At 41.8% G+C, this 23,325-nt stretch overlaps 1 protein-coding gene across 1 annotated transcript; it reads left to right on the top strand.

The window, feature by feature from the left end:
- Window positions 1-68: 68 nt before the first annotated feature.
- RFWD3 (ring finger and WD repeat domain 3) lies at window positions 69-23,325 on the top strand. The gene is made up of 12 exons (XM_067470971.1): window positions 69-320; window positions 6,019-6,236; window positions 8,632-8,729; window positions 8,830-9,027; window positions 11,002-11,093; window positions 13,279-13,393; window positions 15,591-15,822; window positions 15,963-16,113; window positions 17,363-17,539; window positions 18,047-18,261; window positions 20,585-20,802; window positions 22,146-23,325. Exons 1-12 carry the CDS (start codon window positions 94-96, stop codon window positions 22,287-22,289), a joined length of 2,085 nt encoding a protein of 694 aa, XP_067327072.1. The 5' UTR covers window positions 69-93; the 3' UTR covers window positions 22,290-23,325.

Raw genomic sequence — 23,325 nt, 5'->3', positions numbered from 1 at the left:
ATAGGAGGCGCGGTTTGTTTCGGGGCGGCCAATGAGGGCGGGGGACGGGACCGAATCGGCGGCGGGGAGATTGAGAGGCTGTCACTCGCGGCCATGGCTCAGGAGGAGATGGAGGTGGATCTGCATCCAGTGGCTGAAGAGGAGGCCGAGAGGCCTAGCGTGGACGATGGAGGCGCCTCGGGCTCGGGAATTGGGCCTGCGCCTCTTGCTGCGCCTCTTTCCCGGGGCGCCTTCGCCGGAGAAGCGGAGCCTCGGAGGCCGCCGCCGCCTCGCGCCCGAAGGAACCGGGCTGGGAGGGCCCAACGGGCGGCGACAGGCAGGTAGGCCTCGCCTCAGGGCATTCTGGAAGGGGCGGCTGAAGAGAAGGAACAACAACAAGGCCCAAAAGGATCTATATCTTCTCTATCTAAATAAAAATGTAATGTTCGTTTGTGGGATTAACAGAACTCAAAATCCACTGGACAAATTGACACCAAATTTGGATACAAGACACCTAACAACCCAATGTATGTCCTTCACTCAAAGGGGGAGGGGAGTTGATTTTCTCATTTGGGATTTGTAGCTGCTGACATTTATAGTTCACCTACAATCAAAGAACATTCTGAACCCCACCAACGATGGAATTGAGCCAAACTTAGCACACAGTTCTCCCATGACCAACAGAAAAAACTGGAAAGGTTTGGTGGACATTGACCTTGAGTTTGGGAGTTGTAGTTCACCCACATCCAGAGAGCACTGCAGACTCAAGCAATGATGGATCTGGACCAAACTTGGCACGAATATTCCATATGTCCAGATATGCACACAAATGGAGTTTGGGGGAAATAGACCTTGACATCTGGGATTTGTAGCTGCTGACATTTATAGTTCACCTACAATCAAAGAACATTCTGAACCCCACCAACGATGGAATTGAGCCAAACTTAGCACACAGTTCTCCCATGACCAACAGAAAAAACTGGAAAGGTTTGGTGGACATTGACCTTGAGTTTGGGAGTTGTAGTTCACCCACATCCAGAGAGCACTGTGGACTCAAGCAATGATGGATCTGGACCAAACTTGGCACGAATATTCCATATGCCCAGATATGCACACAAATGGAGTTTGGGGGAAATAGACCTTGACATTTGGGATTTCTAGCTGCTGACATTTATAGTTCACCTACAATCAAAGAACATTCTGAACTCCACCAATGATAGAATTGGGCCAAACTTAGCACACAGGGCTCTCATGACCAACAGAAAAAACTGGAAGGGTTTGGTGGACATTGACCTTGAGTTTGGAAGTTGTAGTTCACCCACATCCAGAGAGCACTGTGGACTCAAACAGTGATGGATCTGGACCAAACTTGGCACGAATATTCCATATGTCCAAATATGCATACAAATGGAGTTTGGGGGAAATAGACCTTGACATTTGGGAGTTGTAGCTGCTGGGATTTATAGTTCACCTACAATCAAAGAGCATTCTGAACCCAACCAACGATGGAATTGAACCAAACTTCCCACACAAAACCCCCATGACCACCAGAAAATACTTAAAGCCATTTAGTCTAGTAAATAAATAAAAATGTTATGTTTGTTTGTGGGATTAACAGAACTCAAAACTACTGGACGAATTGACCCCAAATTTGGACACAAGACACCTACTAACCCAAGGAGTGACCATCACTCAAAAATTGATTTTGTCACTTGGGAGTTGTAGCTGCTGGGAATTATAGTTTCAATCAAAGAGCATTCTGAACTCCACCAATGATGGAATTGAGCCAAACCTGGCACATAGAACTCCCATGACCAACAGAAAACACTAAAAGGGTTTGGTGGGCCCAAATTTGAATACTGGTAGGGTTGGGGGATAGATCTTGACATTTGGGAGTTATAGTTACTGGGAATTATAGTTCACCTATAATCAAAGAACATTCTGAACTCCAATGATTGAACCAAATTTGGCACATAGGACTCCCATGACCAACAGAATAATAATATTAATATTAATAATAATAATAACTAGGTTCTTGTGGGTTTTTTCGGGCTATAGAGCCATGTTCTAGAGGCATTTCTCCTGACGTTTCGCCTGCATCTATGGCAAGCATCCTCAGAGGTATGAGGTCTGTTGGAATAAGGACAATGGGTTTATATATCTGTGGAATGGCTGGGGTGGGGCAAGGAGCTCTTCCCTGCTGCAGTTAGGTGTGAATGTTTAGCTGATCACCTTCATTAGCATTTGAAGGCCTGCCTGAGCCTGGGAAAATCTCTTGCTGGGAGGTGTTAATCTGTGCCTGGTTTTTTCCTCTCTGTTGTTTAGCTGTTATAATTTTAGAGTTTTTTAATACTGGTAGCCAGATTTTGTTCATTTTCATGGTCTCTTCCTTTCTGTTGAAATTGTCCATATTATTTGAGAACACAGAAATGCTGGACCACACCAACAACCACCATGTCAGACTACACAGAGAAGCCATTGAAATCCACAAGCATGTGGACAATTTCAACAGAAAGGAAGAGACCATGAAAATGAACAAAATCTGGCTACCAGTATTAAAAAACTCTAAAATTATAACAGCTAAACAACAGAGAGGAAAAAAAACCAGGCACAGATTAACACCTCCCAGGAACAGATTTTCCCAGGCTCAGGCAGACCTTCAAATGCTAATGAAGGTGATCAGCTAAACATTCACACCTAACTGCAGCAGGGAAGAGCTCCTTGCCCCACCCCAGCCATTCCACAGATATATAAACCCATTGTCCTTATTCCAACAGACCTCACAACCTCTGAGGATGCTTGCCATAGATGCAGGCGAAACGTCAGGAGAGAATGCCTCTAGAACATGGCTCTATAGCCCGAAAAAACCCATAAGAACCTAGTGATTCCAGCCATGAAAGCCTTCGACAATATAATAATAACTTTTATATCCTGCCACTATCTCCCTGAAGGGACTCAGGATGGCTTACACACGACATAACAATGTAAAATACAATTGAATAAAACATATAAATATATAAAACAACAACTTAAAACTCTTATCAAAACAGCACTCATCAACCTGTGGTGGCAATCTACTGTAAAATGTGGCCAGATTGTAAACAGTAGCACAAGGGAATGGAATATCTATCTATCGACATACCACTCTAGAAGGGTTTGGTAGGCATTGACCTTGAGTTTGGGAGTTGTCGTTCACCTACATCCAGCAAGCACTGTGGACTCAAACAATAATGGATCTGGACCAAACTTGGCACGGGTATTCCATATGCCCAAATATGAACACACAGATGGAGTTTGGAGGAAATAGACCTTGACATTTGGGAGTTGTAGTTACTGGGATTTATAGTTCACCTACAATCAAAGTGTATTCTGAACCCCACCAATGACAGAATTGAGCCAAACATCCCACACAGAACCCCCATGACCAACAGAAAATACTAAAGGCCATCCAGTTTAACTCCCTTCACCAGGGCAGGAAAACATAATCAAAGCCCTCCTGACAAAGAGCCATCCAGCCAAAGATAGATAGATAGATAGATAGATAGATATTTCACACACAAATATAGTATCCTAGATTTGAAAGGGACCCCTAAAGAAGGACAATGATATGTTGCATGTTCCAGAGTAGGCAAACCAGACAATCTCCACATCAACACTGACAAAGGAACAGCAAGAAATACTGTTTACCCACAAGCATAAGGACATTGCATATATTAGAAACCATTAGTATATATGTTTTTCTTCTGTCTTCTATATAAATAAAAATGTAATGTTCGTTTGTGGGATTAACATAACTCAAAAATCACTAGACAAATTGACACCAGATTTGGACACAAGACACCTATCAGGCCAATGAGTGACTATCACTCATCAAACACTGAAAAACGCAGCGGAAGAAACTTAAAAAGGCAAAAAATAAAAAATACATTACAACTCATGCACATAACCACATATATATACATATACACAAATATATGCACACACATATACACACACAAAACACGTATACACAGACTGGGCCACAGCAATGTGTGGCAGGGGATGGCTTGTGTGTGTGTGTGTGTATATATATATATATAGTATTCGTTTGTGGGATTAACATAACCCAAAAACCACTGGATGAATTGACACCAAGTTTGGACACAATACACCTGTCAGGCCAACGAGTGACCATCACTCATAAAAACCCAGCAGAAGGGACTTTGAAACCCAAAAAAGCAAAAAAGATGCAACAGTGCATGTCCAAAACAACTCCCCCTGTGCATTTGGCCCACCGACTGTGCTTTTATTTTATTTCTTCACATTATTTTGCATCTGTTTATTTTATTTTCTGTTGTTATATATATATTATTTTAATGTTATTATTTGCTGTTTGTATTTTATATTATTTTGTTGTGCTGTAGTTGTGGGCTTGGCCTCATGTTAGCTGCCCCGAGTCCCCTTTGGTGAGATTGTGGCAGGGTATAAATAAAATTTATTATTATTACTAAGGCAGATTGCCTCCTAATGCTAAAAACTAGGGTTATTTATTTAATCCAAAACTATTCTTCACACTATTGCTGTTTATTAATCAAATTTATTTATTTATTTCATTTATTTTATTTCGTGCATTTCTACCCCGCCCTTCTCAACCCCCGAAGGGGGACTCAGGGCGGCTTACAAAAGGCATAATTGAATGCCAAGACAAACAATAGGATAAAACATATACAGGGTTAGTCAAAATGAATAGGCCAATAATATATATATTATACATATATTTTGGCCTATTCATTTTGACTAACCCTGTATAAACAGCAATTATAAAACAATTAAAACAATCAATTATACATCACAATCAATAAAACCAATCCAATGCTCAACGTTCGTCAGCTCAGAATCTGTAAGTTCATTCCACAATGTCAAATCCTATCCATTCTAGTCGTCGTTGTCCTTTGTCTATCTGCCAGATTACCCAAAGGCCTGGTCCTATATCCATGTTTTTAGTTTCCTTCTAAAAGAGAGGAGGGATGTCGATGACATAATTTCCCCGGGGAGTGAATTCCACAGGTGAGGGGCCACCACCGAGAAGGCCCTGCTCCTCGTCCCCACCAATCTCACTTGTACTAGAGGCGGGGCCGAGAGCAGGGCCTACCAAAAGATCTTAAACTCCGAGGCGGGATGTAGAGGGAGATGCGTTCGGACAGATACGCTGGGCCGGAGCCATATAGGGTTTTGTAGGTCAGAACCAGCACTTTGAATTGTGCTCGGAACTGGATCGGCAGCCAGTGGAGCTGACATAACAGAAGGGTGGTATGCTCCCTGTATTTATTTATTTATTTATTTATTTTATTTACAGTTCTTATATTCCGCCCTTCTCACCCCGCAGGGGACTCAGGGCGGATTACAGTCAACACATATATGGCAAACATTCAATGCCAGTTTGACAAACAACGTTTAACACACAAATACACCAAGGCTATTTAACTTTTTTTCTGGCCACCAGGGGAGCTGCTGCTTTTCATCGTCCATCAACGACACCGATGAAGTTCTTCCACATTCCACATTCCCCGGAGTCTTTTTTCTTTATGGCCTCATAAATTAGTTAAATTTAGCCTCCCACACAAGGTGGTGCCTTATTTTCCTACTTGACAGATGCAACTGTCTTTCGGTTTGCAAAGGTTGCAAAGGTCGACAACGGGCTACACAATGGCTGGACACCCACTCCAGCCCGGGCTGGCTTCGAACTCATGACCTTTTGGTCAGAGTGATCTTAATGCAGCTGACACTCAGCCAGCTGCGCCATAATCCCGGTGCTGTATGACGCTCTGGTGAGTACAGGGACTAATTGAAGTTTCCGAACACTCTTCAAAGGCAAACCCACGTAGAGAGCGTTGCAGTAATCTATTCGGGATGTAACAAGAGCGTGGACCACTATTTAATCAAATTAAATAGGTGTCCCTTGTCCCCTTCAATATTATATAATATTATATATAATATCATGTTCTATTGCTGCCTGTTTCATGTTCCCTTAATGAAAATCTACACTCTGTGTGTGTCCAGAGCCACAGCACCACTGGAGAGTTATTTCCAGGTTAGCAGAACCCAGGCAGCGGCGCCATCCAATATCCTAGCAGGTGGGAACAGTTCGGATGAGACGGTGGTTCTGAGTGATGCTGAGAGCAGTAGAAGCAGCAGTAGTAGCTCCACTGAAGCAGAGGAAGATGAAAATGAGCCCGAGAGAGCCCTAGAAGCAACACTGGGTCCAGCCGTCCTGAGAGGTCTGTGTTGCTTTTCTGTCTTTTACATGAACTTACAACATCACAAGTGACAAATGTTTCAGACCTGCCCAGTAACACTTTTATGTGTCATGGTCATTTGACATTTTTTAAAGAACATGCTTAGATCAGGGCACCAACTGTTGCCAACTGGGCCAGAATGAAGAGAGAGCGGGCCAGGGGATAGTTCCACCTTGTCTCCTGTGCTATTCTAATAATATAATATAATATAATATAATATAATATAATATAACATAATATAATATAATATAATATATATTGTATATACATATAATATTTATAATATTAAAATGTAATGCAATATAATAATAATAATAATAATATGATATTATAATTATATATTTATGTTATATGTAATATTACTAATGATGTTACGATATATGGTGGTATGGTGAAATATAGCAATGTTTAATGCTGATATTGTACTATGCTGATAATATAATATATTGTATGTAATATATACCTTGTAAGCTGCTCTGAGTCCCCTTTGGAGTGAGAAGGGCGGCATATAAATGTCGTAAATAAATAAATAAATTGTTGATATATTTATAGCAATGGTTTTAGAAGAGCAAAGGTTGGAGACTGTCTTGGAAAGTGAGAGTGGCAAGCCTGTCACATATGGGAGAGAATGGGACATATCCCTTCCGGCAGGCCTACTCCGTTAGTTTGTATTATTATAATTGCAATTATTATCACTTTCTTTATTTATACTCCACCTTTCTCTCCGTGGGGACTCAGCAGCGGCTAACAATCCCACACTAGACAAGTTTAAAAAGTGCAATACAAAAGTTAATAAAACAAGTGTGGTAGAAACGGAATTAAAATGCAATATTTATTTATTTATTTACAGTATTTATATTCCGCCCTTCTCATCCCGCAGGGGACTCAGGGCGGATCACAATGCACATATACATGGCAAACATTCAATGCCATAGACACACAACATATATAGACATACACAGAGAGGCTATTTAACATTCCTGCTTTTTCATGAGGGTATTCTGGCCACCAGGGGAGCTGTCGCTTCATCGTCCATTTGTGACACTGATGAAGTACTTCCTCATTCTTTTGCACGCTTGCTGGAGATTTTTATGGCGTCGTAAATTAGCCTCCCTGCATAAGCCATACCTAAATTTCCTACTTGACAGATGCAACTGTCTTTCAGGCTGCAAAGGTCGACAGCAAGCTATACAAATTGGTCGGAAGCTCAATCCGACCCAGGTTGGCTTCAAACTCATGAACTTAAAATGGCCTTCAAAGCTATGAATTTTTAAATCATATTCTGTTTTTGTTGTATTTCAATTTTTGTTCCGTGTATTTTAATATGTGTACCTTGAAAAGCCTGAGTTGGCCACTTGTCATTGAATGTTTGCCTTTTTGCTGTTGGAATCCTCCCTGAGTCCCCTCGGGGAGATAGGGTGGAATACAAATAAAGTTGCTATTATTATTATTATTATTATTATTATTATTATTGCTAAGTCCTCCAATAGCTATTATATTGTATGCGTCTTGTGAATGTTTCCATAGAATTGTCCTGGAGGACCTAGCATGTTTCTTGTAATTTGATGATTTCTCTAGGAATCTCTTGGCACTTTAGCAATGCTATTTGAATTTCTTCCACTTGTAACCGTTTTTTGCCCCAGAATTTTTTTATGCAACCCCAGTATATCGGTAGTTAACACAGATATAAAAGTCAAGAGAAATCAGTGTTTGCAAGGTTTGCTAAATAAGCTGGTGTTCCTTTTTATGAAGTAGATCCATTTCAGTCTGGTTTCAGCAAGCAAGAATCCAAAAGTGGCAGGCTGAAACCCAGAGCCTCAATCAATGGCTGATACGAAATGAGAGACTCCCTCCTGGGCACACAGAAAACTGGGCAACTTGGAAGGGGCTGAACAGTCTGCGCTCTGGTACCATGAGATTCAGAGCCAACCTTAAGAAATGGGGCCACAAAGTGGAATCCCCGATATGCGAGTGTGGAGAAGAGCAAACCACAAACCACCTGCTGCAATGCAACCTGAGCCCTGCCACATGCACAATGGAGGACCTTCTTATAGCAACACCAGAGGCACTCCAAGTGGCCAGATACTGGTCAAAGGACATTTAATCAACTACCAAGCTGCAATCTTCGTGTTTTGTTTGTTAAAAATGGAATACAACTGTTTGGTTTGCTCCTGACACAATAAATAAAGAGTCTGGTTTCAGGCCTGGCTATGGAACACAGCTTTGGTCACCTTGGTGGGTGACTTTTGCAGAGAGCTAGACTGGGAGAGTGTGTTCCTGTTGGTTCCAGAATGGATTGATAGCATTTCAATGAATTTCAGTGGGAAAATTCCCCTTTCCTCCCCATAGGATTGACTTTATTTGTTTCTCCTTGCAGTCTCTGGCCCATCCCAGGCAGAATCTGCTGTTGATGGCCCTAGTGAGGCAGAAGGGAATCCTGACCCTGGGGGTAGTAGCCCTGCCAAGCAGAAGAAGGTGGGAAAGATGCACAGGGTCTTTATTGGTGGTTTCAGCAGATTTGAGTGAACGTTGTCTGTTCTTCTCTTAACTGTCCTCTTGTTCTTTCTTTATCCAGACGACCCCATTAAAAAACTCAAACTTGGCTGCACCCTCGCTTCCTTTGGAGGAGGAGAGTGGCGATACCTGCGCCATCTGTTTTGAAGAGTGGACCAATGCTGGGGAGCACCGCCTCTCCGCCCTGCGTTGCGGGCATCTCTTTGGCTACAGCTGCATCCAGAGGTGGCTGAAAGGGCAGGCGGGGAAGTGTCCGCAGGTAAAAAGCCAGGTGCCTTGAGCTTGTTTGTGTTGGGACTCAGCCTGTGGTTGAACCTGAGCCTGTGATTGAACCTGTGATTGCGTTTCAATCTCCTGATGTTTCTGTGTCTGATGTGGGTAATGAGGAGGGTAATGAGTCCCCTGTTGCTTCTGATGTGGGGGATGTTGGAACTGACTCTGAGGTGCAAGACGGAGACACGTTGGTCAATAAGTTTCATGCAGACACTGACAGAGAGGCTTCGATGCAAAGGGCAGATTCTCATGAGAATGTTTCTATCATGCCTTGGGAGAAAGGTTTACTCCCTCCACTTGTGAGATCCCCAGATTTTAGTTTGGAAAACAGTCTGACACCTGGTAAAGTTACTGAGGAGTCAGAGAAGCAGAGTCTGTGGCTGGAGATTAGCCAGAATCGACAAGAGGCCCAATGTTTACATAGATCCGAAAGAATTCGTCAGTTGAATTCGTCAGTTAAGGTCAAAGTCTGGAGGAAAACAAAACCAGTTTTTGGGATTTAAGGTTTGCCTTTAGAGAATCTTGTCAGATCAGGCATCGTTTGGAAACCAAGTACAAGGCTCATGGAATTCCTGTTCAAGTGGTCTCGTCTTCATGGATTTTTCTAACCTTTCAAATTGACTAGCAGCGTCTTGTCTGTTCTTGCTTCGTGTTTGATTCCTGTCTGGTTAATCATTGCCTTGGATTGTATTTTCATGCTTTTTGGACGCTTTTGATTGCTACATTTGGACACTGTTTTATGTCGCTGCCTTTGAATGCCTTGTTGCTTTTTGGAAACGTATCTGTCTTTACAAGCATTTATTCCTACTGGCTTTTTTTTTGCTAAGCTTTAATAAAAAGGATTGTTCCTTCACTCAACATGTGGTGTGTTTATAGTCTATTTCCTGTTCTGGAGTGCAACGGTTTGGAGGTTCTAGCCTTGTGAGAATGAAAGAGAAATGTTACAAAACAATTTGGAAGATGGTATATGACTCCAGTAATGTTGTTATAATAGAAACTATCTGTCAGGATTATTTAGTTATGTATGTGTGTGTTTTTAATGTGTTCTGATGTAATTCAAGATGGATTAAGATGTATTTCAAGATGGATTCTATTCAGTTCAATTGTGTATTAGAAATACTGTGCTGAGGCTGCATAATGTAACCTTGACAGAAATAAGATAACGTGTTCTCTGACTGGGAAGAGAAGGGAGGAACTGGTCTCAGTCAGAAGATAAATAAGCAGATGTTCAGAGACTGTTGTTTTTGCCTAGAAGTTCCTGTCTGTAGCTTGCTGTGAATAGACGTGTGTAGATGTACTTAGTAAAACTTAGTTTTCTGTTGTAACCTAAAGCCTGCAGGGTCCTGATTTTTGAACACAGTGTCTGCTGATCTAGCAATCCTTCCACTGGCAAGCGTCAATACTCTGACACTATCTGCTATTGGAGGCGCAATAAGGAAACTGGGACTTATATACATTTATTGTGGGAATATGAAAAAAAATTTAAAAATCGGGAAAAAGCATTTGTTAAAATTAACAACATACTATTGATGAATCTATTAAAAAATCCAAATATAGCACTTCTATTAAATTTTGGAGACATAAGATTAAAATTTCATTTTTCCCAACCTTCTCTACTCCTTAGTTTTTATGCCATTTCCCTGCAACCATTGCTCTGGCTAGTTTTTTCCTTCTGTATGACTCAATCAAATCAACAGTTCTGTTGTGGTTGTCAGAAGCGTTTGGCAGGGGCACTTGGGTATTGATATTGAGCTACTTTGTCTTTGGGGTAATACTATTACTACAGTAGAAAAGCAGTTTAAGATGGGGGTCATCGTTATACAAGTCAACCGCGTATGTTTTTCTCTCCTCCTGCAGAACTATTTGAAAATCTGCATCAACTAGGTTGATGTGAGACTTGTAGAAGTTCCACATAGCTGTAGAAAGCTGGCTGACCTTCTCTTTTTTCCCCCTTCCCTAGTGCAATAAGAAAGCCAAGCGTTCGGACATTGTTGTCCTTTATGCCCGCACTCTGAAAGCATTAGACACCAGTGAACAGGAGCACATGAAAAGGTATATACTCTCAACTCTACTTTTATGTTTGGGGAAATACCAATGCCAAACTACAAGGCCTGTCTTGACTAAAAAAGTGTTGTTTTTTCTGCATATCATGTTTTTGTTGTGTTTTTTTTAAAAAAATTGTTTAAGTTATTTGATAATTTAATCCCTTTTAACGTATTGTATGTTATGAATTTTTAACTAATGTATTTTAATTGAGCCCTGAACTTGGGAAAAATATTTTTATATTAATTAAAAATTTAAAAATCCCCTCAAGCCAAGGCATCTACTAAAATGTTATAATGTTATAACCGCATCTCCGTTTATGAACCCACGCGCTCACTTCATTCATCCGGAGAGGCCCTGGTCGTGATTCCGCCTGCGTCGCAGGCGCGTTTGGTGGAGACGCGAGACAGGGCCTTTTCTGTGGTGGCCCCCCCACTCTGGAACACCCTCCCCAAAGATCTTAGACAGGCCCCTACATTGGCAGTCTTCAGAAAGAACTTGAAGACCTGGCTGTTCCGATGTGCCTTTCCAGAATAGGAATACTCTAATAACAAGTCCCAGAAGCACTTTAGTAGAACTAAGATTGCCGCACACTGCACACTGCACTTGCCCTATAATCCTTACATATCACCTGTCACATCAGCACTTTTAATTCTGTACCCATTACTCTGGCCTGGCCCAGTTTTATTGTGTCTTAGTGTATTGTTTATTGCTTGTTGTTTAATATTGCTTTAATTGTTTTTAATTTGCTTTAAGTTTTGTATTGTTACGTTGTGTTTTGAGGCCTTGGCCTTTGTAAGCCGCATCGAGTCCTTCGGGAGATGCTAGCGGGGTACAAATAAAGTTTAATAATAATAATAATGTATTTCTATTCTAATTGCTTCAGCTTCTACTACTTATCTTCTATATAAATAAAAATGTAATGTTCGTTTGTGGGTTTAACAGAACTCAAAAACCACTGGACGAATTGACAACCAATTTCGACACAAGACACCTAACAACCCAATGTATGTCCTTCACTCAAAAAATTGATTTTGTCATTTGGGAGTTGTAGTTGCTGGGATTTATAGTTAATCTACAATCCAAGAGCATTCTGAACCCCACCAATGATGGAATTGAACCAAACTTGGCACACAGTTCTCCCATGACCAACAGAAAATACTGGAAGGGTTTGGTGGGCACTAGTGTCCTTTGGTTTTGGAGTTGTAGTTCACCTACATCCAGAGATCACTGTGGACTCAAACAATGATGGATCTGGACCAAACTCTACACGAATACTCTATATGCCCAAATGTGAACACTGGTGGAGTTCGGGGAAAATAGAATCTTGACATTTGGGAATTGTAGTTGCTGGGATTTATAGTTCACCTACAATCAAATAACATTACTTTATTTTCCAGATCTCCAGACTGGGCCACAGCCACGCATGGCAAGGGACAGCTAGTCTATATAAATAAAAATGTAATGTTCATCCACAGTCACAGAGCATTCTGAATCCCACCAATGATTTAATTGGGCCAAACCTCCTACACAGAACCCCCATGTGGGCCACAGCAACACGTGGCAGGGAACGGCTAGTTAACAAATATAGTTAAAGTTAATACCTAACTATAAGTGATGTCAATACAAACATGTTTACTAAAATTTAATTTTTATAATTTCATCTTTTATTTCCTATTTCAGACTCTTCCCATTTTTCTTCCTTTTTGTTTAAATTAATCCTACTGTATTTCAAACAATTTCCCTTGACATAATATCAAATTATATTTCCCCTTCATATTAAATGTTATTATTTCTTCTTCGGCTTAGAAATGGAGATGAGCACCACACCCCAGAGTCAGACATGACTGAACTTAATGTCAGTGGACTACCTTTACCTTACACCAAATAATTAAGAAAAATGTATTTTAATTTTTCCCAAATATTTATTATTTATCCACGTTTCTCCCAATATTTTTCATATGCAACAGATTATCCTGTTCAAGTGGGCTGAGTATTGTTGTGCAGGAGCAAAAGTGTTACTGTTCTGATGTATATGCACACACAAAAAATAAGATTAATGCTTTGCTTTGACTCTTTGAGCAAGTTGAAAGGTGATCTGTAGAGGGGCACATACCTGCCATTGTGAAGAGAGAGGGCAGCTGCCTGATAAGCCTCCTTGAGATGGGAATCTGATGTATTTTTTCTCCTGCAGTTCTTTAGAAAAGGAGCAAATGCTCAGGAGGAAAGCAGAGCTGGAATCGGCACAGAGTCGCCTCCAGCTGCAGGTCTTGACAGATGAATGCAGCAAGCTTCGCCAGCAAGTTCAGGTAGGCTTACCAGCAGTGCATCCTTCCAGGCTTTCCAACTACCCTCTATCTCCCTCCCAAAAAAGTATCCTGCTTAATTTCCTGTAGAATTAGTAAATCAAAAGGTAATTTCAGTTTTGGACACCCCTCTGTCCTCAATATTAGACAAGTTAGATTTGAACTGGATTTACTTTTTTTTTCTTTTGCTGGATAAGCTGGGACTAGTCTATTGACTCCAACCCAGGCATGGGCCAACTTCGGCCCTCCGGGTGTTTTGGATTTCAACTCCCACCATTCCTAACAGCCTATTGGCTGTTAGGAATGGTAGGAGTTGAAGTCCAAAACACCCGGAAAGCCAAAGTTGGCTCATACCTGCTCTAACCTGCAGTTCCCAGATGTTGCCTTGTAATCCACTCTAATTTAATGTGAACTTGTGACTGAACTACACTGTTAAGTGGCTTGCACATGAAGCAAGGGCATTAATCTTCTATTTCTATGTAGCCAGAATCCTCCCTCTCATTTCTCTCCAGCATTCAACACAAAATGACAAACGAAAACATGCTAGTTGTGTGGCTGTATCTGTTGCACTCCAGGCCAGGAAAGCCCTCTGACTTTAAACACCACACAGCTGAGTAAAAATGGAAGCCGTTTATTGAAGACTAGCGGTCCCCTGTCACGCGTTGCTGTGGCCCAGTCTGTATATGTGTTTTGTGTGTGTATATATATGTGTATATGTGTGTGTGTGTATATTTGTGTATATGTGTGTTTGTGTATATATGTATGTGGCTTTGCGCGTTCATTGTAATGCGTTTTTTGGCTTTTTAAGTCTCTTCTGCTGTGTTTTTCAGTGTTTTTATGAGTGATGGTCACTTGTTGGGAAGTTTGCCCCAATTCTGTCATCGGTGGGGTTCAGAATGCCCTTTGATTGTAGGTGACCTATAAATCCCAGTAACTACAACTCCCAAATGTCAAAGTCTATTTCCCCCAAACACCATCTGTGTTCATATTTGGGCATATTGAGTATTTGTGCCAAGTTTGGTCCAGATCCATCATTGTTTGAGTCCATAGTGCTCTCTGGATGTAGGTGAACTACAACCTCCCAACTCAAGGTGAATGCCTTCCAAACCTTTTGAACGTTTTATGTTTGTCATGGGAGTCCTGTGTTAATTATAAATCCTAGCAACTACAACTCCCAGCAGTTCGTCAAGTGGTATTTTAGTTATGTAATCCCACAAACGAACATTACATTTTTTATATAGATAAATAAATAAACCCAGGTTACCTGTCTGAACGTATCTCCTGTTACGAACCATCACGAAGCTTAAGATCATCATTAGAGGCCTTGCTCTTGACCCCACCACTTTCATAAATGTGGTTGGTGGGGATGAGAGACAGGGCCTTCTCAGCAGTGGCCCTCCGTCTGTGGAACTCTCTCCATAAGGACATCAGGTTTTGCCACCTCCCTCCTGTGCTTTAGAAGACAATTGAAGACTTGTCTTTGGGACCAGGCATTCAATTATTGGACAGCGGCAATTGGAAAGAAACTTAGGATATCTGCGACATTGGATTTACCCTGACTTGGATTTCGTTGTAATTGATTAACTTATTGTTTAATGAATTGTATCGTGTGTTATTATTGATTTTTAATGTTTTAAATATAAGTTTTGATTGTTGATCTGTTGATAGCATCATATAATGCTTGTGTGAGGCTGCACTGAGTCCCCCTTCGGGGTGAGAAGGGCGGTATAGAAATACATGAAATAATAATAATAATAATAATAATAATAATAATAATAATAAAAGCAGTAGCAATAAAAAAGCAATCCATAAAAATAGATAAATCCAATTAGGTAGAAAGATATGTAGAAACAAATAATCCAGGAATTTAGTCCATCAGAGTTCATGAAAAACAAATACTGAAACTTCCAAGGTAAAACCCCAAGACTTGAACATGAATCAAACAGGGCACTTAGCACATGAATCTATCCAAGGCAAGGCTTCCAGGGACCTGGGAAGAAGTCTTGACTCAATTCCAACGTTGCTTCATCTGGCTACAGATTCTGTACTTGGCACTTTTATCCCCTAATCTACTCTATATCCCAAGTGGCCAGGAACAGATTTTGCTTCGGCCTTGACTCTGTTATCAGTCTCTCTCTCAGTCTGGCAGAGCAGGTGCCTTTGCTGCCTTTTCCTCACCTCTGGTTGTCCCGTTTTGCAGGAACTGAAAACCCTGATGGCGCGGCACAACACGCCTTCCTCTCAGCAGCAGCCCAGCCACTCTCGCTCTTGCTTCCCCGGTTGCCTTTCCTCCAGCCAAGGCCAGCACAAGTACCATTTTGAGAGAGCCTTCCTGGTGTCTCAGGTGGGCAACTGCCGGGTCATGGCGTACTGTGACCCACTGAGCTGCCTGGTGATATCGCAGCCTTCGCCACAGAGCACCCTCATTCCTGGTGAGTTGCACACCGTGGCAGGCCCTTTGCTTTTAGCATTATTTTACCTGCTCAGTTCAAGTAGGGGGATAAACCCTGAATAGCTGGAGTGCAGCAGCTTTAGGGAATGTCTTCTGTGGTTCCTTTGCTTCGCACCCCAGGCTGCGGGATCAAGATGATGAGTGCCGTCAACTTGAAGAGCAGCCAGTACGTCCCCATTCACAGCAAGCAGATCCGGGGTTTGGCCTTCAGCAACCGAGCAGATGGCTTGCTCCTGTCTGCTGCCTTGGACCACACCCTCAAACTTACAAGGCAAGTGCAGAGAAGGAGGGAAAAGTTGCCTCTTCCTCCTCTTCCTCCTATCCTCCATAGTCCAAGATGTGGCAATAAGGCCTTGATCGGAATAGACTCCTGTCTATTTATTTATTTATTTATTTATGACATTTATATGCTGCCCTTCTCACCCTGAAGGGGACTCAGAGCGGCTTACAAGATATATATTATATTATATTATATTATATTATATTATATTATTAGCATAGTACAATATCAATATTAACTATTACTATAATATACTATACCATTATAGTGTAATATTATTAGTTGTTATAAATGTAATAAAATATATGATTATAATATATTGTTAGTAGTATTTTATATTATATTATTAGAATAGTACAATAACAATATCAAATATTGCTATATTGTACTATACCATTATATTGTAATATAAATATATAGTTATATATTATTATTAGTAGTAGTATTATATTGCATTACATTATAATATTATAAATATTACATGTGTATACAGTATATTATATTACATTATATTATATTATTAGAATAGCACAGCAGACAAGGTGGAACTGTCCCCTGGCCCTCTCTCCCTTCACTCTGGCCCAGACCGGCAGTTTATTTATTTTATTTACGACATTTATATGCCGCCCTTCTCACCCCGAAGGGGACTCAGAGCAGCTTACAAGTAAAAAGTAAATACAATATATTATATTATTACCATAGCACAATATTAATATTATATATTACATTGTACTATAACATTATACTGTAATATTATTGGTAATATTACATTTAATATAAAATATATAATTATAATATCATATTATTATTATTATTATTAGTAGTAGTAGTATTAGTAGTATATTGTATTACATTATAATAATATCAAAATTATATGTCATTATATTGTATTATATTATATTATATTGTATTATATTATATTATATTATAAGCACAGTGCAGGAGACAGATGGAACTGCCTTCCTGATCCCTCTTCACTCTGATCTCAGAGCAGTGGTTGGTGCTGAAGGGGGGGCTCCCAACTGATGATACTGGAGGCAAGATGGAACTGCCTTCATGGTTCTCGCTTCATTCTGATCTCAGAGCAGTTGGTGCTGGGTGGAGGGTTCCCCAGCTGATGACATACAGTCTACAGTCTGAGCTCTGCTTTTTGGCCCACATCACCCAGGAACCTCTGGGTGATGTGGGCCAAAGGGAAGACTGCCAAAAAGATAATGTTGCTTCGCCCTTCTTCCCTCAGCTTGACGACCAACACGGTGGTGCAGACGTATAATGCTGGACGCCCCATCTGGAGCTGCTGCTGGTGCCTTGATGACACCAACTACATCTACGCAGGACTGGTCAATGGTTCCGTCTTGGTGTATGATTTGCGGGACACACGGTCTCAGGTCCAGGAACTTGCTCCACAGAAGTCCAGGTAAAGCTGCAGCTTCATAAGATGAAATTGTGTCAAACTGAGGACACGGGATGCACAGTGCAGCGTATCACCCATATACAGTGGAACCTCGATTGAAGTGTGTCCCAATTTAAGAGCATTTTGAGTTAGAAGTCTTTGCTCAGCCCAGGTTTTGCTTTGACATGTGAGCAGCATTTTGAGCTAAGAGCTGGCACCAGAGGGAGCACTAGCATGAGAGTGCAGGGCTTTAGGGCTTCAAGGGAGCACCCTCTGGGCCTCGTGCTCTTGACTTCTTTGGAAGATTGCTGTCTGCTTTGCTCTTGTCTGTTTTGAGGAACTTTGGGTTAGTTGACAGAGGGGTGTCCTCTGTGAGGGACGATGCAGCCCCACCTCTGTTAGTAGCCCACCTTATTTTAACAGATAGTCTCCCAAAGTGAATGTGCCCAATCCTCTGTGCAATACATACATCCTCTTCCTTGGCTGAGTGCTTGAATGGCCGGCTCCTGTTGCTCCCTCTTTCTCATTCAGGTGCCCCGTGGTGTCATTGTCTTACCTTCCTCGAATGGCCTCTGCCTCTCTCCCTTACGGCGGGCTGGTGTCTGGGACGCTGGAGGGAGCCTGCTTTTGGGAGCAGAAGGGAAGCGGCTCCTATAAGCCCCACCACCTCCTTCTGGAACCGGGAGGATGCATCGACCTCCAGACCGAGGCCAACACACGGCACTGCCTTGCGACGTTCAGGCCCAGTAAGTAATGGCTTAACGCTATTTACTTCTGTATTCACAGAAGAAGCCTTTAAGGCAGGCATGGACCAACTTCAGCCCTCCCTCCAGAAATGAAACCAATTTCTGAATGCTAGAGACTTAGTTAACGAGGAGATAAAAGTCCCAAGTACAGGATATGTAGTCAGATGAAGCATTGTTTGGAATCAAGTCAAGATCTTGCTCTTGTACATGGAAGTTTTGCTTGAGAAATTCATGTATTAAGTGCCTATCGCGGGAGCTGCCAGGGCTGCGTGCATGCCTGCCTCAAGCCCCGCGAAGGTGCAGCAGGCAGCTCCATGCACTCCTCTCGCCACCCAAGGAGGGAAAGCAAAGCAAAGCAGGGTGCCTGTTAAATGGCATCCCAAGCGGAGAGATAGAGATAGAAATACAAATGAAAGAGATGATAGAGAGGGATAGAAAGAGAAGAGAGAGAGATGATAGAGAGATAGAAATAAAGATGAGAGAGAGATAGAGAGAGATGATGATGATGATGATAGAGAGATAGAAATGAAAGAGATGATCGAGAGGGGGATAGAAAGAGGTAGAGAGAGATGATAGATAGAAACAGAGATAAGAAAGAGACGATGATAGAGATATAGAAATAGAAATCAAAGAGAGAAATATGATAGAGACAGAGATACAGTAATGGAGATGAGAGAGAGAGAAATAGAGATGAAAGAGAGAGAGATAGTAATAGAGAGATGATGGTGATAGATAGAGACAGAAATATAAATGAGATGATAGAGAGGGGCATAGAAAGAGAAAGATGATAGATATAGATAGAAATAGAAGGATGACAGAGATAGAAATAGAGATAGAGAGAGAGATATGTTAGAGATAAAGAGATAGTAATAGAGATGAAAGAGAGATAGAAAGGTGGCCGTGTTAGAAGTCAAATCTTTAAAAATGTGATATTTATAAGCATTCATGTAATGGCGCACAGGTAACTCAGCTGTTAAACTGAAGAACCATGTTTTTAAACTGCCAAAACTTATAAAATTCATAGCTTATTTTCCTACATAAACAAAGATTTATTTACACCATTTCTACCTAGCCCTTCTCGCCCCCGAAAAGGGGGGACTCAGGGCGGCTAACACAGGCAATAATTCAATGCCACAATCTTAATAACAACAATATAAAATCAAATACACAACAAATTAAAACAGTAGTATTACTTAATAATAATAATAATACTTTATTTATACCCCGGTACCATCTCCCAAGGGACTCGGTGCGGCTTACATGAGGCCTTAAAATCACATAATCACACAGTAGCAAAATCACAAAGCCGTTTCCAATTGTCGTAACAGTCCTATGGTCTAGGTTCAGTGTCTAATGTACTGCTATGCCCACTAGCCAAAAGCCTGGCTCCAGAACAACTATTTGAGTTTTTTCGTAAAAGAAAGGACGGAGGACGCCGATCTAATTTCGCTGGGGAGCAAATTCCACAAGCGGGGGTCCACCACTGAGAAGGCCCTGTCCCTCGTCCCCACCAGATGCGTTTGCAAAGCCGGTGGGATCGAGAGCAGGGCCTCCCCAGTAGATCTTAAGTTACGAGGTGGAACGTAGAGGGAGATACGTTTGGACAAGTAAGCTGGGCCGGAGCCGTATAGGGTTTTATAGGCCAAAACCAGCACCTTGAATTGTGCTCGGAGGTGGACCGGCAGCCAGTGGAGCTGACATAATGGGGGTGGTGTGCTCCCTGTATGGCGCTCCGGTGAGTAATCTGGCTGCTGCCCGTTGGACTAGCTGGAGTCTCCGAACAGTCTTCAAAGACAATCCCACGTAGAGTGTGTTGCAGTAATCTATTCGGGATGTAACCAGAGCGTGGACCACCGTGGCCAATATAATGGTATACTACAATATAGTAATATTTAATACAGATATTGTACTATGCTGATAACATAATGTATTTTATGTATATACAGGGTTAGTCAAAATGCATAGGCCAATAAGCCATTCAATTGAATGGCTTATTGGCCTATGCATTTTGACTAACCCTGTATATCAAGTAAGCCGCTCAGAGTCCCCTTCGGGGGTGAGAAGGGCGGCATATAAATGTTGTAAATAAATAAATAAATAGTTGTTGTCATTGTGGATTCCATTAATCTCTTCATTTTCAACACCTGTTTGTGCTAATAAACATTTTCTTGGTGCATTTGCAATGGCCCATGGTTGGAAAGCAAACGATAATTTGGGAAGCCTTGGAGAGGGTAGTCCTGAGTACAGCACTGTATTCTGATGACTCTTCCTGTGCTGTAGTCCTCTGCATCGGCCATCATTCCCTATCCCCTTCATCCCACAGATAGAACCCACAACAGCTTGAGGTGTGTGGTGATGGAGCTGACCTCCACTCAACTGACAGATGGGGCCGAGGACGCCGTCTGCTCCTGTCGTCCAGTCCAAACCCTCACCGCAGGCCCAACATGCAAACTCCTGACTAAAAATGCCATCTTCCAGAGTCCGGAGGACGATGGCAGCATTCTCGTGTGTGCCGGGGATGAAGCGTCCAATTCGGCCATGGTACTTTTCTCCCTTTCTTTAGGAATAAGGGAATCAAGACTTCCTAAAATGCTAGAAGGGGGATATGCATGTGCACACATTTCCTTTATGTTAACAGAGCTAGGCTCTGTTAACTTTATTATCTAGTTATGTAGTTCTTTCAACAAAGCTTGACTCTGCTCCTGAATTGCTTAAGACAGAATTGGCAAACTTGGTCTCTCCATGTGGGAGCTCAGCCTGTGAGTGTGTTCCAGGATCAGAGTGCTTTGGATGTGGCGAGTCATGTCAATGAGTTTCAAGATGAGTTTCAAGATGGCAATGGTTTCGCCAGTGATATTGATGCAGAGAATGACCAGGAAATCCCTGTTCAAAGTATAGTTTCTCATGAGGGGTGTGGGATGATGGTGTGCTTTCTGAATTGTTACCAGAGACTTCCCATGATAGAGAACATGAAAACAGTTTGGCACCTGTCCCAGCTGCAGAAATTAACGAGCAAATAGATAATGAGCAAATGATGGACGCGAGGAGATTAGTCTAAACAGGAGAGCCGAACAGTGGCTTCAGCGGTCTGCCAGGCTCCGAGAGAAAAAGATAAGAAATTCTCAGTTAAAACGAAACCCATTTCTGAATGCTAGAGACTTAGCTAACGAGGAGATAAAAGTCCCAAGTACAGGATATGTAGTCAGATGAAGCATTCTTTGGAATCAAGTCAAGACCTTGTTCTTGTTCGTGGAAATTTTGCTTGGAAAATTCATGTTTTAAGTGCCTTTGTTTCATGGTTTTGATTCTTGGATTTCATGCTTCTATATTCATGCCTTGGGTTCATGTTTCCTGATTTTTTGCATTATCTTTGGGAAGTTTTGACTTTTTTTCTGGACTTTGCTGGACTACTACCCTGGATTACTTTGTTCCTGCTTATCTTCCTTCCTAATTGGATTTACCTATTTCTTTAAAGTGTTCTTTTTTTACCTTACTGCTTTTAAATTATCTTCAATAAAAGGATTCTTTTCCATCCAACGGTGTGGTGTTTAAAGTCAGAGGGCTTTTTCTGTCCTGGAGTGCAACACTCCAGGTGTTTTGGGCTTCAACTCCCACAATTCCTAACAGCCTCAGGCCCTTTCCTTTTACCCCTCAGCCGCTTAAGCGGCTGAGGGGTAAAAGGAAGGGGCCTGAGGCTGTTTGGAATTGTGGGAGTTGAAGTCCAAAACACCTGGAGGGCCAAAATTTGCTCATGCCTGCAGAGCCAGCACTTTTTAAACTGGTTTAGTCTCCATGATAAATGCCTGCTTTTCTATCCTGATGCAACCAATGCAATACGACCACTGGTAGACTTCTCAGTGATCTCTTCCTATGTTTACCCGCAGCTCTGGGATGCAGGGAGCGGCACCTTGTTGCAGAAGCTGGCGGCTGACCTACCCGTGTTGGACGTCTGCCCTTACGAGGTGAACCGCAGCAGCTTCCTGGCGATCTTGACGGAGAAGATAGTGAAAATCTACAAGTGGCAATGACCGCCTAGTGCATTCGACCCTCAGTGGCCGGTCTCCAAAGAGAGCCATTACATCCCAAAAGCCACCTTTGCTACTAAAAGGGCAATTGCTGCCTGAGACAGGAGCAGAGTCAAGTTATTGTTGCGGGGCCTCAGGATAACTTTCTTCCATCCAGGGTTTTTCCCCCCCTTGATTCAACAACTTAGAATGGATCTTCTGCTTTATTCCTCAGGGCAAATGATGGAACCTGTCTTTGTAGATTTTTGCTGAAAATGGAAATGTTTGGCTCTCTCCTTGTCAACTTTGTGTTCCTCAAGTTGCTTTGTTCAGAGGGCAGTTCTGATTTTTTCTTGTGGCTCATCTCCTAATCCAGATCTGTACAAAGCCAAGGGGTGAAACCTGGTTAATGGCTGCTACATTGCATTGTGGAACCAAAACCCAGCTCTGGCTTGGCTCAGAAACAGGATCTACATTCTGATTCTTTGTTTTGAGTCCTTGGCTCAAAACCTACAGGGATAGGATGCCTTCTGCTGTGATTGGAAACGGCATCATAATGGAGGGTTCGCCTTTCGCCAGAGACTTCACAATAACTCAAGACTGATCAGAAGACATGTCTGGAAGCCAATTGAAATCCTATTTGTTTGCTTTTTTATACTGTTTGAAAGGATGAGTCTGTACTAAACCACTGACCAGCATTTCTAAAAGTGAACACTGTGGCTATCTTAAACTTTCCAAGGTTATATTGTGCTCTTCATATCTCAATTTTTTTATACCGTAAAAACACTACAGTGTTTCTTGACCAGTGGCAACGCTGAGTCAGACAATGCCAAACCAGTAAACAAATAGACTTCCTAAAAGTCGGGAAAGCTCTTCCCCTTTTGCTGTGAACTCTACTCAAAAGGAACATCCAGCATTTTAGCTTTTAAGAGAGAGCCAGTCGCTTTATATTAAAGTACATGGCACGCAACGTGATGTAAATATCGTAATACGTTTATACTGAGGTTGAACTGCAATGAAACTATGAACAGCTGTATAATAAAGACATTTCTTTTCTGAA

This window comes from Anolis sagrei, chromosome 8 (genome assembly GCF_037176765.1).
Source record: "Anolis sagrei isolate rAnoSag1 chromosome 8, rAnoSag1.mat, whole genome shotgun sequence".
Classification (NCBI taxonomy): domain Eukaryota; kingdom Metazoa; phylum Chordata; class Lepidosauria; order Squamata; family Dactyloidae; genus Anolis; species Anolis sagrei.
Note: the sequence above shows the minus strand (reverse complement) of the source record. Positions and strands in the feature narration are given on the sequence as shown.

Excerpts from the sequence above, each read along its gene's own strand:
- RFWD3 (XM_067470971.1), top strand. The coding sequence starts at position 94 with ATGGCTCAGGAGGAGATGGAGGTGGATCTGCATCCAGTGGCTGAAGAG. Across the intron at positions 321-6,018 it reads CAACGGGCGGCGACAGGCAG|AGCCACAGCACCACTGGAGA; the intron begins GTAGGCCTCGCC and ends GTGTGTGTCCAG. Across the intron at positions 13,394-15,590 it reads AGCTTCGCCAGCAAGTTCAG|GAACTGAAAACCCTGATGGC; the intron begins GTAGGCTTACCA and ends CCCGTTTTGCAG.